At 40.5% G+C, this 22,039-nt stretch overlaps 1 protein-coding gene across 1 annotated transcript; it reads right to left on the bottom strand.

The window, feature by feature from the left end:
- Positions 1–1,340: 1,340 nt before the first annotated feature.
- On the bottom strand, positions 1,341–17,728 carry LOC306758680 (cysteine-rich secretory protein LCCL domain-containing 1-like; the record flags this gene model as incomplete). The annotated part of the gene is made up of 14 exons (XM_079244047.1): positions 1,341–1,392; positions 1,537–1,670; positions 2,899–2,968; positions 6,738–6,810; positions 6,901–6,944; positions 7,059–7,189; positions 8,038–8,104; positions 8,226–8,286; positions 8,388–8,555; positions 8,803–8,903; positions 9,020–9,135; positions 9,567–9,699; positions 10,669–10,787; positions 17,540–17,728. The coding sequence occupies 14 exons, from the start codon at positions 17,726–17,728 to the stop codon at positions 1,341–1,343; spliced, it is 1,458 nt and encodes a 485-aa protein (XP_079100173.1).
- Between the last annotated feature and the right edge of the window lie 4,311 nt (positions 17,729–22,039).

A 22,039-nucleotide genomic window follows, 5' to 3' on the forward strand; every position in this document is an offset into this window, starting at 1 on the left:
TGTAGAAAAGCTAGTATAAAAGATGTAATATATATTTATATGTTACACACAATATTTACAAACACGAATACTGTGACATTGCTGAAAATGTTTTTTTTTGTTAAAAAAAAAAGAGTAAAAACATGAATGGCCAATATATGTCTTTGCATGCAGAAAATTTTGTCACTATCTTTCATCCCGTTTATTCTTTATTTATTATGTACAGCTGGCAAAAAGTGTTATAAATGTAAACAAAAATGCAACAGCAATAAGCATGGCTTCAGCATTATTTACAATATTAGTATTTACAGATATATACAATGTAGCCACACATGAAGTCTATGCAGACCTATACCACCCTACTTTTTTGTTTTTTAAAGAAAGACTTTGCCTTTCCCACCCCTGGTGCTCCAGCTGAGGCACCAGAGGACAAATACAGACATTTTTTTAAAATTGCACAATTTTTTTGACTCCATGCATCACCACAGCAAACTGACTTCACTCTGCATGCAGTGAATGCATTTCTGACAATATCACATTTGCATGCAGGTATCCTATAAGAATGAATATCATGACAACTAGTAATGAATCAGATCTCAAAGCCTGTTAAGGCTGCATTCTTGGAGGGAAATAAACCAATTTCAATAATGAAACATGAAAAAGAATAACACTAAAACTTTATAAAATACATGATCAAAAAAATAGAAAAAGATTTTAGAACCATGTGCTGTTCTTCCCTTTCAGATAATTAATTTGATAATCCAATATTTTTATTCTTTAAAATGTTTATACTAAAGGTCTGATTTAATAGCAGCATTAGCTCTATTTTATTCCTGTTATCACTTAGTTTCTTATGCTGGTGTCAGCAGAGTAATTATATATGTTCACTTAATGAACCTGCTGCTTCTCTCTGTGGAAATGAAATGTAATATATCTTTGATTAAAACTCTGATATCAGACTTTTACCTGCAGTTCTAAAATTCCAGCTTGACATTTTTCTGAATCTGGTTTATTCTTAATGTGTAAAACATTATGTCATGATATTACATCTACCAGGATGCTTGGCTGGCATACTGCATGCATGTATTATGGTCAGTTCTCAACGTTTATGGCAAAAGACCACAATTCGCCAAATATGTTTTTCTAAACTCCCACTGGGCAGCGATTCAGTGATGACCAAAGACCAAAGAGGTGAAGCCTTGAGAAACGGCATGTGAAACTTTGTGTGTCAAAGACAGAAAAACTGATTTATTTACTGCAGGAATAAACATAATTATAGCTTCTGGCTTCGTAATGGGTGGGCTTGTTGGATATGAAGTGGCCGTGTCTGATGGTACTTTGTCCTTTGGGAGGGTTTTTTTTCAGATGACTGCAAAAACTCTGAAGGCTTTTCCTACTGAGGGATTCAGTAGGCTGAAAAAGTAAGAGCAGGGAAGAAAAGACATTTTTGGATGAGAAGATGGGTTACATAAATGACCATAAGTGTCCATTCTGATGTCAGTCAATATGCTTGTAACATATACGCATTATTTATTAAAGGAACATGTAAATTGTTACCTCTCAGAGGTGATACCATTCTGGTAACTACCACTGTATTGTTGCCTTTTGTCCACCGGCATCACATCAAGATAACCGCCTGATTCATTCTGGATCACTCCTGCATGAATAGCTGCTCTGCAGATGCTAGATTTCTGGATGGAACAGACCAAAGAGCAATAGCCTTAGAAATATACATTTAAACTCTAAGAAATCCCATTCTCTATACAGAATAAAACCCATACAAAATTCCACAGGAAAAACAGGAATGTGTAATTGGTTGTTGACAAGTTGATTCTGAATATTGAACTTGTCAATAACAAGAGACAACACTAGATGTCCAATATTAGTGACCTGCTATGCTGAATGCAGACTTGTAATCAGCAATAAGTCTGAAATTCTCTGCCGTACTTGCTATGAACCACAGTCAGAAACTGTGACCCAAACTCAGTAAGTTCACATTCACAATAGGATAGTCTGAGGAACTTGTTTGGATTGGGCAGTGGATATAGATAAATGTTGCAACTTCTTTAAGTTTGTTTTGTTTTCACAATACCCTTTACTTAAGCAGACCGAGCCATCTGGATATCATCAAAAACTAAAAAGAATTACTTTTACTTAAGTAGTTCCACCTGAAGAAAACAGGATATAAAAAGAACAACAACAACAAAGAAAAACTGGCTCATTGATTGGCCAGAAAAAAAACAACAACTTCCCCTTTAGCTGGCTTATTCGCCTCAAGTATACAACAAAGAAACACCAAATTTATGCAGTCTCAGGGTTTCTATTTTTTTATGGTTATGATTATCATGGGACTGCATGATGGTGTAGTGGGTAGCACTGTGGCCTCAAGAAGGTTGCTGGTTTCCACCTCGGCTGGGGGAGGTTCGAATGGTGGCCTTTCTGTGTGGAATTAGCAAGTTCTCCCCGTGTGTGCGTGGGTTCTATGCTGGTACTCTGGCTTCCTCCCACCATCCAAAGACCAATTAACCATCTCTTAGTTTAATTGCTTATTTAAATTGTCCCTATAGTGGTTGTCGGTCTCCATGTGTTGGCCTTGTGATGGACTGGTGTACCCAATGACTGCTGGGAAAGGGTCCTGTGACCCTTAATTGGAACAAGTGGTTAAGAAAATGGATGGACAGATGATTAACATGGTTTTCACAAGAAGCTGCATATGAACAGCAGGTGAGGCAGCAAGCCATCCATCAGGTTGCTACATACATGATCCAATTGGGCCCCATGTCTCCTCCTCTCTTTGGTTCAATAGGTAATACATTGCTTTCATGCTGGAAACAAACTGCACAAGGATTCACTTCCAAGTCTGCTTTTCAAAGAAGAGCAGAGTAAATGCACCACAAAAAGCAGTATGAAAAAACTCACATCTAAGTAGTATTTTGTCCCAATGACCCGGGCTTGACTGTCATGCAAACAGTTCCTGGGACAATACAACCTGAAAAAAAAAAGTTAAAATTTTGGTAAGGGGATGCAATATTTTCAGGACACATTGTTTTTCAAATAAAAGCTGACTTGGGTGAAATTAGTAGAACAGATAAAGCTGTACAAAGCAAGGAGGAGTGTAAATAAATGCAGATTAGACTTGTAAAAGCGTTAGAAGGGTTAGAAGTGGAGATGTTCATCAGAGGAAATTATTGTCAGTAAAGAGCGAGACCCACTCTCTGATAGGGTTCGATGGCTGCATCACTCTCATCAAATCAAATCAATTTGTATTTATATAACACTTTTCAGAACCAAAGAGCAGCACAAAATTGCTTTACAGTCAAAACAATGATAAAATATCTGATTAGAATAATTCCAACACATCAATCAAACATTTTCAGTTAGCTTTTACATGAACAAGTATATAACCCAACCGAACTAAAAACACACACCTAATCATGCACAATCTCTCACACATTCATACACATAAAGCACACAAAGACTGAACACCAGGACCACAGCTACATTTAGAACCAAATTTAGTGTTTCACTGTGCATGTTGCCAGACCTGCCAAATTGACACACTTGTGAAATACAGCCTAATTTTTCTTATGTTTGGGAAGACAGTTTGGGAAATGTTTGCCAAAGATCACTTCCTAATAGGGTACCATTTTATTTCCTTTTTAAATCACAGCAACTCCCCTGTGCTGTGCCAGTGGAGAAAACTGACTTGAAATGTTAGAATTCAACATAAAGTATTTAATTAACAGTCTATGATCCTAGCAGCTATGTTGTCAAGGGTCACCCATGGCAAACAGGTGTCTAGGGGAGGGACCAGACCAAGTACGGCTCACAAGACCCCTATGATGAACACAAACCAGGGCAGAAATGTTCCCTTGCCCGGACGCGGGTTACCGGGACCCCCCTCTGGAGCCAGGCCTGGAGGTGGGGTACGAGAGCAAGTGTCTGGTGGCCGGGCCTTTACCCATGGGGCCCGGTCGGGCTCAGCCCGAAAGGGTTACATGGGCCCCCACCTGCCGTGGGCTCACCATCTGCGGGAGGAGCTGTAGGGGTTGGGTGCAACGTGAGCTGGGCGGCAACAGGGGGCGGGGACCCTGGCAGTCCGATCCTGGCTGGCTCTAGGGACGTGGAATGTCACCTCTCTGGTGGGGAAGGAGCCTGAGCTTGTGCGCGAGGTTGAGTGGTTCCGGCTAGATATAGTTGGACTCACCTCGACGCATGGCTTGGGCTCTGGAACCAGTACCCTCGAGAGGGGCTGGACCTTCTTCCACTCTGGAGTTGCTCATGGTGAGAGGCGCTGAGCAGGTGTGGGCATTCTCATCAGCCCCCAGCTTGGTCCCTGCACGTTGGGGTTTAACCCGGTGGATGAAAGGGTAGTTTCCCTCTGCCTCCGGGTGGGGGGGACGGGTCCTGACTGTCTGTGCTTATGCACCGAACAGCAGTTCAGAGTACTCACCCTTTCTGGAGTCCTTGGAGGGATTGCTGGAGGGTGCTCCTTCTGGGGACTCCATTGTTCTGCTGGGGGACTTCAATGCTCACGTGGGCAATGACAGTGAGACCTGGAGGGGAGTGATTGGGAGGCATGGTTCCCCCCCTCTGAACCAAAATGGTGTTTTGTTATTGGACTTCTGTGCTCGTCATGGATTGTCCATAACGTACACCATGTTCCAACATAAGAGTGTCCACATGTACACCTGGCATCAGGATTCCCTGGGCCGCAGTTCGATGATTGATTTTGTTGTCGTATCATCAGACCTGCGGCCACATGCCTTGGACACTCGGGTGAAGAGGTGGGCGGAGCTGTCAACTGATCACCACCTGGTGGTGAGTTGGCTCAGATGGTGGGGGAGGAAGCAGGTCCAAACGTGTTGTGAGGGTCTGCTGGGAACGTCTGGCTGAGTCCCCTGTCAGAGCGAGCTTCAACTTCCACCTTCATTAGAGCTTCGAACTTGTCCTGAGTGAGGCGGGGGACATTGAGTCCGAATAGGCTGTGTTCCGTGCCTCTATTGCTGAGGCGGCCAGCCGGAGCTGTGGCTGTAAGGTCGTTGGTGCCTGTCGTGGCGGTAATCCCAGGACTTGTTGGTGGACACCAGCAGTGAGGGATGCCGTCAAGCTGAAAAAGGAGTCCTATCGGGCCTTCTTGGCCTGTGGGACTCTGGAGGCAGCTGATGGGTACCGACGGGCTAAGTGGCATGCGGCTTCGGCTGTCGCCGAGGCAAAAACTCAGGCTTGGGAGGAGTTCGGCAAGGCCATGGAGAAAGACTTCCGGACAGCTTCGAGAAGATTCTGGTCCACCATCCGGCGGCTCAGGAGGGGAAGCAGTGCTCCATCAATACTGTGTACAGTGGAGGTGGGGAGCTGCTGACCTCAACTCGGGACGTTGTGGGTCGGTGGAAGGAATACTTCTAAGACCTCCTCAATCTTACCAACACGTCTTCCGATGAGGAAGCAGAGCTGGGGGACTCAGGGGTGGACTCTCCTATCTCTGGGGCTGAGGTCACTGAGGTGGTCAAAAAGCTCCTTGGCAGCAAGGCCCCGGGGGTGGATGAGATCCGCCCGGAGTTCCTTAAGGCTCTGGATGCTGTGGGGCTGTCCTGGCTGACACGCCTCTGCAGCATTGTGTGGACATCGGGGGCAGTGCCGCTGAATTGGCAGACTGGGGTGGTGGTCCCCCTTTTTAAGAAGGGGGGCCGGAGGGTGTGTTCCAATTACAGGGGAATCCCACTCCTCAGCCTCCCTGGGAAGGTCTATTCAGGGGTCCTGGAGAGGAGGACCACGTCATCTGGTCCTGTTGGCTTCATCTGGTTGTGATCTCCAGCTCTCGCTTGAGCGATTCGCGGCGGAGTGTGAAGCAGCTGAGATGAGAATCAGCACCTCCAAATCTGAGACCATGGTCCTCAGCCGGAATAGGGTGGATTGCCCTCTCCGGGTCGGGAGTGAGGTCCCACCTCAAGTGGAGGAGTTTAAATATCTCGGGGTCTTGTTCACGAGTGAGGGAAGGATGGAGCGCGAGATCAATAGACGGATCGGTGCGGCGTCTGCAGTAATGCGGACTCTGCGCCGGTCAGTCATGGTGAAGAAGGAGCTGAGCCAGAAGGCGAAGCTCTCTATTTACCAGTCGATCTACGTTCCTACCCTCACCTATGATCATGAGCTGTGGGTTCGTGACTGAAAGAACGAGATCTGGTATACAGGTGGCTGAAATGAGTTTTCTCCGCAGGGTGGTCGGGCTTTCTCTTAGAAATAGGATGAGGAGCTCAGTCATCCGGGAGGGGCTCAGAGTAGAGCTGCTGCTCCTCCGCATCGAGAGGAACCAGTTGAGGTGGCTCGGACATCTGGTCAGGATGCCTCCTGGACGCCTCCCTGGTGAGGTGTTCCAGGCACGTCGCTCTGGGAGGAGACCCCGGGGAAGACCCAGGACCCACTGGAGGGATTATATCTCTCGGCTGGCCTGGGAACGCCTCAGGATCCCCCCCGCAGAGTTGGCAAATGTGGCTGGGGAGAGGGAAGTCTGGGCTTCCCTGCTTAGGCTGCTGCCCCCACGACCCGACCCCGGATAAGCGGCATGAAGATGAAGATGAAGATGAAAATGAAGCCTATGAGCTAATCTGAGTTGAAGACTGTAAAGGTACACACTCTTGGTGAAGGAAAACATTCAATAATGGATGGAAAGCTAATGCTATCTGCTAATGATGATCATAATTAGTTCAAATATAGAGTGTAAAGGCTGCAGTCCAGCAGCTCTGGCAGTGTTTTGTTACCTGGGACAGTGTCGAACAGGCTTCTTAAAGGGACAGAAGAGAGCCACTGTGGTATCACATGCCACTGCCTTGACTGGGAAACAAATCACACAACACACATAAAGCAATGAACTTGTAGTATACATTTAAAAACACAAATCTGATTTTGAAATGTAATTCTTACCTGGGACTGACTGCACTTTAAAGGAATTTGCACTTCTGTTTTTCCTGAACAGAATAATATATGGTTTTGGTAAAGGTGGGACCACAATGCACCACAGAGGCTAAATTTGACTTAGCATAATTATTCAGAGATAATTATATACAAGGTGTGATTCATACCCAATGGACTGGATACCATTCTTGTATGATTTCATAAATAGCTGTTTTCTGCCCAGTCGGGTTACATCCAACCATCCTCCATCATTGTCAATGACTCCAGAGTGTAGACCAGCTCCACACACACTGGATTGCTAAAGGATGAGCCAAAAACAGGCATTCAGTCTTTTGCATGGAGTCTTTTATCTGTGAATGCAGTCAATACATTGGAGGTTGCTTTAAAGGGGTCCTATTATGGTATTTCTAGTTTTTCTGAGCTTTCTACAGTGTTACAGTGATGAATCCTCATCAGACATGTGAACGGCACTGTTTTTTATCACCTAAATGCATGTTTGAGTTTGAGTTTGAGTTTCAGCACTCTCTCTGTTTGGTTTCCATGGTGACGAAAAACACGTTGTTTTAGAGAGCTTTTTCTACTTCGAAATCCTTGTGACGTTCCGGGGGATAAGGTTTCGGTGATTGGTTACCTTCTACTGGTTAACAAGGGCATGTACAAATACATCAGGTGGATGGAAAACGTCGGATAAAGTTATTTCGAACGATGGCTGGTGAGTTTACCAAAGAGAGACATCCTGCTTCCTTTGTTGCTTTGGGTTGCTGTTTTCCACTTTGTTTTCAGGGTCTGATTCAGGTTCCAACATGTAGGGCTGTATGCTATGTGTTGACATTGTATTTTGTTTTTTTTATTGAGTTCATATTAGCCTGATCCTTCTGTTAATGAGATGTTACAATGACGGCGAAAGCAGTTGTGGTGCGCGCTCCCGATGTAGTGCAGTGGCGGGAGGCGGGGCTTAATGCAGAAGAGTCTCAATCCACTCGTTTTGCCCACAGGCTGATCTGACAGCCTACGGAAAGGGTCGGTCTGAAGTAAATAAAGCGATTTGTGACAATAACTCGATCAATCCCAGCCCTTCTGGTCTCAGAAATAAAAATAAATTAGCTGGAAATGCACATAATAGTTCCACTTTAAGTAATAATTTACCATGTCATAGTATGCAGTCCCAACTACTTTTCCCGGTCTGTCCAAACATCCAGGTGGACATTCATATCTATGGGTAAAGACCACATTCAAGTGAAAAGCATTAGTCCATTGATGTAATTACTTAAATATAAGCATGACTAACATCTCATATTAGTCAGAGGTCAGCCACATTTTCAGTCTGCATCTACCTGTTGCAGGTTGTTCCCTTGCACCTATCTCTCAGCTTGGTTTCACAGTCGATCTGTTGGGCTTAAGTATTAACAAATAGAAAATAATATTGTATTCAGAATGCATTGAATGTATTTATGCATATGTTAATTAAGGAAAAATCATTATGGAAGCCATCCTACACATCTGATCTGTGCTGACAACTTGGTTTCTCTCAACTTTGTCATTGGTTGATGTGTTTGGAGTCTGGGCCCTTTGTTGGGGTTCTCTGTCCCTAACTGGTTCTGGTTCAGGTTCAATGTAGTTGCTCTCCTCAACCTCTGAAGTTGGATGTCTGTCAACTCCACCATCTGAAAAAGAAAACACACACACCCAAACAGCTAAAATATGTCAATGATATGTGGTCTTAGATCTAAGAATCTTTTCAATAACTAAACTTGTTCATAAGTTTCCATTTCAGTTTAAGAATAAGAAAGATTTTATAAGTTAAAAAAATAGCACACATTAAATATTTTTTACAAGAAAACAATATGATTAAGCCAGTAATTGTAAAAGAGGAAGAAAATGGACCAACAGTAAAGTCTAACCATAACCTACCACTATAACACAGGTTGTCCCTGCAGCCTCCACCATAGCTGGCTGGGCAGGCAGAACAGGGAGTTCCATATTTGTATGGAGCATGACCCCACCAGTTTCCCCTGAGAAAACAAGAAAATACACCAAAACAAAACATTGTATCATGGTAAGTTTGCCACAACTGAAAAACATGCAAAATGATCTATGGTTAAACTATAATCCCTTCGTAAAAACTTACGGTGGAGAGTAGTTGCAGACTAGATAGACCGCTTTGGCCCAGATCATTCCCCACACATTCATGTTGTAACACACATTGATGGCACAGCCAATACGATTAGATGTTGCCCACACCAACTGAAAACAAACCCACATTAAAACAGGATACTTTAACTCAATTTCCCTCCACAATTAACAAATGTTTTTTTGTCATCTTTCTCATATTACATGGAGACATGAACAGTAGCTAGGTTTCAACAAAAAGTATTCAGCTATCTGTGATACAACACTATGTAACAAGATATAGACAATTTAGTCATTTTGGTTGGGATATCAGCAATAATAAAAGAAAAGATGACTGCCAGCTATCTGTTTCTATAGTTCATCTCTGTATAAACAAGAGGACCACTAAAAACTTACAATAAACCACGTTTTAGACTCACAACCCTAAAAAATTTATGTAAAAAAAAAAAAAAAAAAAAAAAAAGTATGTCAAATTTTTTAAACGCAGTGTTGATGAAAATCTTTTGTGCTTGTTTAAGTTGCAGGAAAGTAGCAATAGTCCTTACCTGAGTGTAGTGTGTACAAACAGGCCCTGAACATCTGAATGGGCAGTGAGGATTACATTCTTGGGAATAGGGATAGCTGTAATACCGCACCTCATCATACCAGGCTTGGACATGGTAGGTTGGCGGTCTGTCCCTAAAAGGAAAGAAAAAGTTCTCAATACTCAGGACCTTGTCACCAAAATCACATGGGAATAAATAATCACAATAGAATAATTATTTTTCTTGTGATTATTAACATGTGATGTCTTATTCTTTATTAATTGCACAAGTATGTATCTGAATATGTATCTTGTATTATATTGTATAGGCATTGTGTGTTTGGTGTTTTCTTAAATGTTTGCTAGATGTATGTCATTTGTTTTAGTAGAACCCAATACAGAGTTCAACCATGTTTCTTAAATGTAAATGAATTTTTAAATGTCAATGACAGGGAATTGCAGGTGAAAATTAGCCTTTTGGCTAATTCTGACTTTTTTAAACCATGTATTATTATGTGTTTTAAGAAATTTCCCTGTCCCCTTTCAAATAAACTAAACTTAATAAAGACCTTACACCTTAATAAAGACTAAACATCTTAAAACTGAAATTAATAATCATTACTAATCATGCAGATTCTATAAAGTATGAGGATGCAGTTTTCTTTTACATTTTCTATCGTAAGAATTTAGTATTGTACACCATGTGTACAACACCCCTTAGAATCTGAAGTAAAAGTCCATTGTATACTAAGTTATGCAATGTTTTAGCAAAAAATAATGACATGTTAATAAGAGACACAGCTGACACATAATGTGGGTCAGCAATTACAGCTATACATAGATCATATTTAAGAAGTTGAGATAACTTAATCAATGTAGTTAATTTAGAGTCTGGTCTGTCACATATTCAGGTGAACCAGTGTTAGTGACATGGATGTAAAAAACTTCTGTGACAACAATATAGTACCATTAGTGGGAACAGAGAATGGATTCAGAGCATGAAAACCCTTTTAATGTCCCCCCCCCCCTGTTCTTTGTAATGATGATGTAATGAGATCCTAATAAAACAGTAATAACCTCTAAGGGCACCATCTAGAAATGATTATTAAATTGGTTCCTCATACCTGCCCCAGTGTGTTCCAAGGTTTTGCCCTATTTGTGTCAACATGTGGCTCGGTCCATGTTCCCATCGGCAGGTGTGGGCCCAGTGCTCCGCACTCCTCTCCAACTCATAGTCCCATACCTTCGGAGCGCACACAAGAATATTAGCACAAAAAACAACACACAAGGTCTTAAGCAAAAGGGTTATTTGCTTCTGGAAAGATGAACTTGTGTCAACTTTCACGGTCAGTTTGAGGTGATATTCTGACATTTCAATGTTATTCCGTTCAGTATTACGTCTGGTCATATTGGTTTTCTTTGAGTAAAAAGGTTAATCTCAACTTTGCCTTTAACAGACGTTTGTAAACCTGAAACTCCACTCTGGATCACCCCTGCACCCCTGATTTAAGTGGTCTAAGTGGCCACTTACCATAGTTGTGGCTTAACTGCTGCTCATTACAACTTATTCATATATCCAATCATTCTCCCAGAGAAAACATGAAGCCCCCCTGTTTGACAGGGACCATACACAACTGCGACACTTGAACCTGAAAGATGAACCAGCTTTTTACTTAAAAGTGCAGTGGTTGTATTCATGCCTCTTGCAAATTTGACACTGTATAGTCAGAACTAGGCCTCTCCCTTTCCACACACACACACATTCCCTCACTTACACACAGACACATACATGAGAGACCACCACATCAGTTTGCAGCTTTGTGCTACTATTCAGTGTGGTTGTTTCATAGCTTGTTTCCAGTAAGTTCTGGTCTCCTAAAACAAAGCGGGAAAAAAAGCAATAATAATTTTTTTAAAAAAGAAAGAAAACTGCCAACATGAGAGTCTCTGTTTGGGGGCTTGATGCCATCTTTACTGTAAGAACAAGCTGAGATGAAGCCAAAATACCTGAAAACAATCCAAACATAGCTTGTTTTGAACCATGTAGAAAATCAGGCCCTGCGTATGTGGCTGGATGATTTACAGGTAAATGCTACAGCAAACTTAATGTACCGTTGACTCTGTTGTTGAGGGAAAAGAATAGTTGCAGTGTGCTCTGCTGCTGGCATACCGGTTAGTTGTATTACAGCAATCACACATCAAGACTAATAGGAAAATGTTTAAGTGTGGACCACCATAATATGTTCCATATGTTTGGTGCAAAGGTAAGACACAGTTGCCTATTCACTGTGGCACTGCATCCTGTTCAGCTCTGATTAGAAAACTGATGTTTTGACTTGAATTCTTTGGGGAAAATCCATCTGTGCCAACATACCAACATTCACCGCTTTCCTGTCATGTGACACCCAAATGGTTGTGGAGCAGAATTAGCATAACACAGATCTTGATTGTGTTTTTGCTTAAGTTAGCTTTTGTCTATAAAACATATACATATATCACAAAAACATTGTTTCCAAAACAAAACAAAATCACAACCATAATGTGTATTCCCAGGTGCTGTGAATGATTTACAGGTAAGTACTGCCTGCAATTTGTGGCTGTTGGTTGGGTGAATGGCAGAAAGAATGAACTATTCCCAGAATTTCTGTGTGATCTCACTTTTACTGTATATTCAGAGAAAAATATCAATGGAAGAGGGTACAGTGGAAGGGACATAAAACCGTAGCAGGTATGATAACAGCAGGGGAATTATGTGTGAAGCTCAACAACACAGCAGTTTAAGTCACACATAATAATGCCAATGTTTTTAATGGGAATGGCAACAATCATTTATTATCCTGCTCAACTATGCTGCAATAATAATTAGTATCAATTTCAAGCAACTGCTTAATCGGGCTCCAGCTTTCCCGCGACCCTGAATTGGACTAAGCGGTTAGGAAAATGAATGCTTAATCAGGGTATGAACCCACCCTAGTAGCTACCAGCAAGATTTGGAATAAAGTCTGTAAAGGACATGAGTCCAATGCTGAGACAATTGGGAGACATAATGATATAAGTACTGACTCCTGTTGTCAATTTAAAATCACCATTCAAGCTAACATGCATGTTTTTCATCAGTATCTTAACTGTGTATGTTCTGACATTTTCTGAAGCTCCACCATCTGAACAACCCTTCCGCTAAGTTAGCTTCTGCCAGCTAATATTAGCAACTGTGGTCATGGGAGCAGCAGGCTGCTGTAAGATCTTATTTAAACCAGTTATCAAGCTGCTAAACAGAATTTTAGCTCCTTTGCATCCCCTGGTTTTAGTTGGAAAACAAAGGGATTTTATTTAGATGCAAGTGCACCAAAACCTCTGGCCACATCTGTACCTAGCATTGAGTAGTTAAATTACCGTGTTTAAAAAGCAAACTCCTGTATATATATATATATAAATATATATATGTATATATATATATATATATATGTATATATATATATATATATATATATATATATATATATATATATATATATATATATATATATATATATATATATATATGTATATATATATATATATATGTATATATATATATATATATATATTGCAACACTTTGTATTATGACTGAAATATCCAGGTTACACTTTCTTCCTTTTACCTGACTAGGAATGACAAGGATGGATACATTCATAGAGCTAATGAAGACAATAGTGTTTTTACTAAGAATTAAAGCTACTTGATCCTTATAAGTCAAGCTTAATTAAATTTCTGAACGAGTCTGTATTTTAAAAACAAGTTAATGGTGTTTGCAATGCCAAAAAAATGTTTACAATCCTCTCCTGCTTCATTTTTCTAATGTCAAAGTAAAGCCAGTGAAGCTGAATAATTTAGTAACTTCTTCAAGCACTGGCCAACAAAATGGCCAGTAAGGAGAGGTACAGTATGCAGTTCAGCTTATCTCAAACTCCACTTTTTTATTCTTTGCATCTACTTCAACTTACCTTACGTTTCCTTTGAGTTTTTTTTTTTTTTTTCTTTGGACATGGCATTCAGACAAGGTAAAAACATTTGTTCAGATAAAAACCAGACTGAGCCTCATTTGTTTTTTTAAAGTGCACTGAACTCTTAGCCCTAAAAGCAATCCTGCCCACCTGCACAGTCCATGTGGCACCACCTCCTCGAAAGAAATTAGAGTGGAGCACAAAGCTTTCACTGCAAACAATCTACTGCAGATTTTAATGACCTCTGCGAGCTCATTAGTTTTTTCCATGTTCATGTTATTCTTCCCTCTCAATTAGAGTGGAAGATAAACTGCCCACAAGCCTTTGCAAAAAGGTCAGGGTAACAATGACCAATCCCCTTTTACATTCCAGCGAACATTAAGCCTCCAAAATATAGATGTGCTTCCAACCATCTGCTAGGACCACCTCTGCTACAATTTAAGAGCAAGATGTGTACTGCTGACCTAAAGGTTCAAGTACACAAGAAACCATGCTTTGTTTTTGTATTTCATAAAGTTTCTGGACATTTTTGCAACTCAACATGCAGTTAAAGTTGTTGTGGAAGTCTTTACAGAGGTCTCTACTTCTCAAGAAGATCTGCTGATCAAGAACTGATATGTTTTGGATTAACAATTGCAAACTAATTTTTTAAAAGCTTAAAAGCTATTGCAAGAAAGTAAGGATTCGAGGATGCAGCTACAAGTGCAGCTTGCAAATCCTGCAATTTGAAAACCACATACTTGGCACTCACCATTTCCCTGTCTTACCACATCATCATCATCTGTAATAGTATCATTCTCTGAAGAAATATCGGATATGTGTACATAGCACACATTTGCGCCACTGTTCCTCTCACTTCAAACAATGAGGCTCAACATGTTTGAAATAGATTCACCGCTGTGGCATCAAAAATGAGATGTGTGGAGGATCAAATAAAGGACAATAGTTGCCTGGGTTTGAGTGAGCTCAGATGGATGGAGAGAGGTAGATGAGGGTTGGAGTGAAAGTGAAGAAGGGGGAAGATCAAACAAGATAATTAGTGGGGTAGTGAGAAAAAGGGTCAGCAAGAAGAGAAGTGGAATGGTGTAGTGAAGGGGGAGCAGGGCAGAAAGAGGGGCCGGTGGGCAGAGTGGTTGAGGTAAAGGGCAGGGCAACACTGCGGGGGTGAAAACTGGATCTGGGCCAGGGTCAGCAAGGGTGGGCAAACAAGAGCAAGAGTTAGAGCTAACCAGACAGCAGCTTAGGCTTGCAGATCTTGTTTTCTCTACTCTCTTCATATCTGCTGTTTTTGCCAACTGGCAGACGCAGAGCCAAGACAGTGTTTTCTGCTGGGAAGAAAATCTCAGCGTTAAACCTCCCAGGCTTAGTCACAGTCAAATAGGACAAACGTTATGTCCAAACATGCTAAATCTAACTAAACACAAGGAAAGAAGAGGATGAGTGGTTTAGATAGACATATAAGTTATCATATTAAGTTGATCATATGTAATCATTGTGATTCACAGCACACTGGGGATTTATTCACGCTTTTAATTCTTACACCAGATCCTGGCCCAATGGCTGTCAAGGTTAATAAAACATTTTTAAAAAGTCGATTCCAACAGATCATGCTGTCATCCATTAAGATTTCGAACTTATAATAAGGGTGACATGTTCATTTTTAAAAATATTTCCATTGCAAAATGTCGGCCATGTCTCTCTGTGTGGAGTTTGTATGTTCATATCCTGCTAATTTGCTTTCTCTGGGTACTCCTCTTTTCTCTCACCATCCAAAAACATGGGTAAACTGACCAATGGTAAGACTGTGAATACATTTAGATGTCTAATTTACCATTATGTTGCCTTTTGATGGATTAGCAACGTGTAAGGCGGCACACTGCATTTCATCAACATTCATACAACATATTCAAACCAATACTACAAAGTTTTAAAAGTTTAACACATTCCTGGGGCTGTCATCGCCACGCATTGTCCCAAGTCAGAATGTGTGTTTCCGTTATACCTAAAATTGCACAAAAACTAAAAACTGAAATAAGAAATCATTAATGGAAACACCTACATTTGGAAAATAGGTTGCTAAAAAGTTTTTATGCTCTCATGAGGGGATTTTTCAGATGTTTCTATATAGAAATATATCGCAAAACTGTAATGGAAACACTTTTTTTTCGCATTTATGTGTCCCTGGACGTAACGTGGGGGGTGGTGACCAGTTCATTTCCAGTAAAGATGGCGCGGTGTGGAACAAAGAACAGCAAATTTCAGAGTTTTAGAAAAAAAAATAAGGGAGAAAAACTGTAGCAAAATGTCCACAGCAAATAGAACACCCCAAAATAACGCGACGTGGCAACCTCGCATAAGCTGTAATTTTTGTAAAATCTCAAGAGAGGAACAAGATTTTATGAGACTTGAGGCTAATCCACTAAACACAGTTCAATGGAAACACCTGCAAATTGCAACTGTTGTTTGTTCAAATTTACAAATATCGCTTTTATTTTGCGAAAAAATGTAATGAAAACGCTGCTAGAGAAACTGCATTTAACAACTTTGTGTTCCAGCCCTGAGCATCACATGCAGCTGCATTTTACTGTATGGCTGTTGTGGATTCGTGACATGGCTGATTCAGTAAAGAAAAGATGACACCATCAGAGGAAACAAGGAGAAGAAAGAGATAAGACAACAGTCAATGTGCTGGCTTTTACTTGTTAGAGCTGAGGTATTACTTTTACTCAACGGTCTCTGTCCTGCAGATTGGAGATGTTCCTGCTTCAGCACACCTGACTTAGATGGGTCATTAACAGACTTGTACAAAACGTGACAACAAGCTGTTGGAAAGATCCTTTTAATTTGAATATTATGATTGGAGCAGGAAAACATCTAAAACTGGCAGGACAGTGGCCCTTAAGGACCAGAATTGTACACTGATGCATTTTTCCTGTGTTAGAAGGAACTCAGTGAGGAGATGGCTGGTTAGTCGTCATTAGTGAGCGTCAAAGTCCCATAGTGCAGCTTTAATAGAATAGAATAGAATAGAATAGAATAGAATAGAATAGAATAGAATAGAATAGAATAATTGTTTCATGGCCCCTGCATGAATGACAATGACAGAAATATAAATAATAAATACTGATTAAAAGCAAAAAAAGATCCTGATGTATAGAGTAGCAGTAAAATATTTGGACACAATTTCTAATCTAAATCTAATGGAAAAGTGTGTCCAAACTTTTGAGTAGTAATGTAAGTTATTATTATATCTTTGGGTTTGTCAAAAGAAAAAAAAAAAAAAAACAGAATAAAAATTGTATTGGCAAAAGAATATTCATTCATTCATTATCTGAACTTCTTAATCTGATCAAAGGTTGCTGGTCCTATTCCAGCAGCCTTCGGGCGAGAGGCGGGGTACACCTTGGACAGGTCGCCAGTCCATCACATGGGCAAAAGATTAATATAAAGAAAAATAACCAATCTTAGTTAATAAAATCATGCGTAATTGGCCAATATATATATATATATATATATATATATATATATATATATATATATATATATATATATATATATATATATATATATATATATATATATATATAAAATCTGTGAATGAGGTGAGCCACAACAAATGAGATAAGATGTCAACCATCCCTATCAAATCAGAAAGATGAAATCCACAGTGTCCTAAAAGTTTGAGTTCATTGTGAAAAACTGGGTCTGAGCTTTTTTTTTTTTTTTTTTTTTTTTTTTTTAATCCCACACTATACTACAATTGAATGAGATTACCAGTATGACTTTTCGTCTCAGGTATAATCCAGCAAGAAGAAGAAGTCAGTCAGACTAATGGCTGCAGAGGCTGCAGTCTCAAGCAAAGCAGAAACTGCTTCTAAAAATTACAAAACCTTTTTGTAAAAACTCCCTCAAATCTCCAGTGTTTTCTTGAAGCCTCTTTACTTTCACATCGTTCATGTTAAAAAGTACTAAACATGGCAGATAGAAGACAGCTGAGTCATCTGCACTTACCATGTACTCCATGTTGGAGGCAGGCGGGTACACCTGACCCCGCAGCTTGTTGTGCAGGTCCAGGATGAGGTGCATGTCTCCCTCACTGATTGCCCTCTTCCCCCTTGATCTCCCCTTCCACCACTCTTCATCTTTGTTCCTGTATTTGTCTAGAATGGACTCAAACTGGGTGGAGTTTGGGAGGACCATGGCCAGGGCAGACTGGGTCAAGAACAGGAGCAAAGCTGCTGCTCTAACCCAGCCAGGGACAGGAAGGCACATTGTAATGATGGAGCAAATACTGCTGCTAAGAAGGACGCTTTTTATCTGTGAAACAGAGTCCAGGTTGAAACAGAGCAGACAACGTTTGTTTTATGTTTAAGACATTCTGGAGAACACAGCTTGTATTAAACATTATGAAAGACTCAATTATCAAGAAAAGGAAATTATAAGTAAATATTTTATGACCTTTTAGATGATGAAAAAAATCATTTGCCTTTTAAAAAGGAGAGTCTCATATGTTGATTTTTTTCCTTACTGTTCAATAATGCTTTAATTACAGGGAGCTTCACTTCAAACAGTGAGTCCACTGCAGCTTTCAGCGGTCTGAGTGCATCTACGGGTCACCACATCATTTCACACAGTGGGACCAGTGTAAACTGAGCTTTCACACGTCATGTTTCATGGCAAAGATTTAGTGCGCATGCTTACTGTATTTGATGTGCCATTAATATAGATTTAACACTGGCTGCTGAAGTGGCTATATTCATATATAATGATATAATAAGCTTTGTGTAACTTACCTGTAAATTCAGCAAAGGTGTTCAGAAAATCTTCCTGGTGGAGGTAATTATTCCAGATAGAAGAGCGCAGAGGTTACTGGAGTTAAAAAATGTGCCAAAGGGAAGCGCATTTAAATCCATCCATCACACATAATGAGCTCAGGCAGCTGGATCTTTTATCAGGACGCAAAACAGGGAGCTTCTATAGGTACCTGTTGAATTCCTCAGTGTGCCACAGCGTGCAGAGCACTGCTACCCATTTTGCGCTTATATGCCAAATTTGCGCTTAGCAACGCGCAACGCGCAGCGCGCAGGACTACGCCTCCATGCACCCTCTCACCTAACCCCAACACACACACACACACACACACACACACACACACACACACACACATTCGAACACGGGCGCACACACAGGCCGGCATGGACCTGTTGGAAGTCCGGGGTTAATCTATTTGAGGAGCCACCTGACTGCTGCAGAAGTGACGTGAAGGTAAACTTGTGGGTGTTGTTCGAGCTGCCCACGCGCGTTACAAATATTGGGCATTTTGCTATGTCCATTTTTATTTTCTATTTTTACTACAGGAACACAAGTTGAGCTTCTTTTTGGTCGATGAAAAGAGGCTGCAGTCTGCAGTTTGCAAGTCCAAGAGGCATGGATGAAGGTTAGACTTACTAAATAGGTAAATAAATATATAAATCTGCACGAACAGAAAACAAACAAACAGAAAACAAAGCTTTTACGTGCCAAAAAGCGGAGTGCTTTGTGCCAGAAGCGGAGTGCTTTTTGGCACAAAACACTCTGCATTTGATCCGTGAGTTTCAGTGATTTGTGCATTGTCTGGAGGGCTTCACAGGACATGTTTCATTCCTGTGCGCGAGAACTGCTGCAGCAGCCTGCAGGGTGGCCTTTATTCCCTCTGCAACACAACCACAAAGCACTGATTCATCTGCCTTAACACACACACAAGCACATTTGTCAAAGTTTGTGGTCAGTGTGTGTGTTCTCCCACCTCTCTTTGCCTCCTCTGCATGCTCGGTTCCAACTCTCCATCGGAGCAGGGAAGGAAAGGAAAGAGAGATTTAACACAAAATTTCAAAGCCAGCCTAAGTTTAAAAAAAAAAAACAAAACTGTTTGATCAGGCTGAAGTAAAACTGAAACAATACTTCATACGGTCATTTATAATGCCAAGATAGAGTTTACTCAGTGTGTAACAATCATGTATCAGTCTATGTTGATATATTGAGTCAATGATCAAGGATCCAGTTGTATTGATTAGGTGCACACCAGTAGGGGATGTTGGTTCAAAAGTCTAGTTTTTAGTGGAGCCACCTTGTTTAGAATACTCTGATATATAAAATTGAAGTGAGAGGATAATGTCTCCAAATCTTCATTAATTCAATTCAATTCAATTCAACTTTATTTATGTAGCGTCAAATCATGGCAATGCCATCTCAAGGCGCTTTACAGACAGGAAAAAAACAAAATGAAAGCCAATTCATAATAGCCTACATAAGGAAACCAACAGATTGAGTTGGAGGATCCAACTCAATCTCCTATCCTGAGCAAGCACACTGGCAACAGTGGGAAGGAAAAAACTCCCTTTTAACAGAAAGGAAACCTCCGGCAGAACCCGGCTCAAGGACAGGCAGCCATCTGCCTCTGCTGCATGGGGGAAGAGGACAGAAAGACAACAGACAACATTACATTACAGTCTCAAAAATAGAGGTACAAGATAAGGACATTTCTGTACCTATAGGTACATTTTAAAGAAATGTTCTCTCAAAAGTACAATACTGGTCTTTAAGAGACCAGAAGCACACCTTCAGAGTATGAAAAAGGATTCAAAGTGACATAAAGTACAAATTTTTACCATTTCGACCATAAGGGTACGTGCAGCATTGAAAAATGTAATGTTAATGGCTGTAATGTTACAAAATAGAGGAGAGTTGAGTGATGACAGTAGAACTACTTAACAGTCATTTACTACACCAGTCAATGAAGGTCAGATGCTGCAAACTAAGTGTATGGCCGGTCAGTATTTTGAGTTTTTGAAGATTATTTCTAGATTAAAGATAAGATAATATTGCTAAGTTGCATGGACCAGGCCTAATGCTGTGAAAACATAAAAAAAACATAACTTGATAAGGTGAGGTTGAACTTGATAAGGTACAAAAATAGACCAGAACTGAAGGGTACAGAAATGTCTCTCAAAAGAGTACACCCCCAGCGACAAGCATTTGTACCTTTTTAGGTACAAGCTGGTACCTCTATTTTTGAGTGTGTACATCCTGGAGATTCAGATGTAATCAAGTTAAAAGCTGCAGAGAACTGAGCTGCACGGCAGCGTTGGACAGGAGCACAAGGTTTAACTCTGACATGGGAGAGGCATGTCGAAGACAACAGACATATGGTCTGAAAAAAGCAGCATCAGAATCTTCTGTACATAGCCGCTTTTATTCCTCTCTGTTTCCTTTCCTTCTTCTCCTCCTATTCTTCTTTAAATCATGACCAGTTAACTGGCTTCTCTGTAGCAAGAACTGTCTCTCTTTTGCTTTTGTTATCGTGTGTATTGATGCTTTACTCACAAAACATAAATGTATTGTTTTTGTGAATGCACAAGCAAAAGCAATGTAAGCTAAACTTAGGAGTCCCAAGGTCCTGTCAGTCAGACCAATGCCACCATAAACTTAACTTGATTTTGATCTTCTAATAATCAATGATACCGTGAAGATGTTGGGTAGGCAGGGCTTCATTTTTATGAACCATAAATGTTGTGAGGGAAATTAATAACAGATTCTGATATCCAAATCAGAGGAGGATCTCTGTCTAGTTTGAAAGGATTTATGCTTCAGGTATGTGGGTCTTGAAAGATTTTGATGGGACGTAGACATGGGAACTGAACAAGAAAAAGGAAATGGTATTAGGAAATAATAAACCTATTATTACAATCAAAGTTTACATCTGTGTTAAAAGTAAATCCAAATAAAAACCCAATGGTGCATATTCTTTCAACAGCTGTTTACTGAGGATGATCCTGCTTTTTTAGACTTTCATCACTGCTGCATAAAGGCTACGGCTTCATTAATAAAAAGAAAAACTTTGAGTCATATCACAAGTTTAATTAATGTTGATTGATCGATATTGGCTGTTTAACTTCACTTGTCACATATGATGGTTTTATGGCTGACGGATATTATAACCACGTGGGCCGCCGGTGAGATGATGCTGGAGATCCCTTCCACACCTGCAGTTTAATAGTGATAACTGATGTGTCTGAGACAGACAAAGAGGATGTGTGTTTCAGAAATATTAACCAGGATTTAGTCCCTAGAGAAGAATTTACAGGTCTTTGTTAGGTTTCTTTAACAACAGGAGAAATCCTAGCATACATGGCTGGCACAGAACATTGTCCAAAACTGAATAAATTTAGTGTTTTGCTTTATTGTTTACTTTTTGTGAACAGTGTCTGTTCTGGCCAATCAATGAGCTGGATTTTCTCTTTTATTCTTGTTGGTCAGCTGTCATTTGGAGGAATATTTCCCCTTGCAAGCAGCTGTTGTATCTGCATGATGTTGCCATGTGTAGGGTAGGGTATTAAAGCCAACCAAAACCAAAAGGAGGTGCAAAATCTTTTGAAATTACTGCAAAAGTGAAGCGAGTCCCAAGACTATCCAGATCCCTGTACTATGAGGCAAGACTAACATCCCCGGTATCTCTTCCTTATCTGGGCTGAC

Source organism: Telmatherina bonti (assembly GCF_933228915.1).
Source record: "Telmatherina bonti genome assembly, chromosome: 7".
Lineage (NCBI taxonomy): Eukaryota > Metazoa > Chordata > Actinopteri > Atheriniformes > Telmatherinidae > Telmatherina > Telmatherina bonti.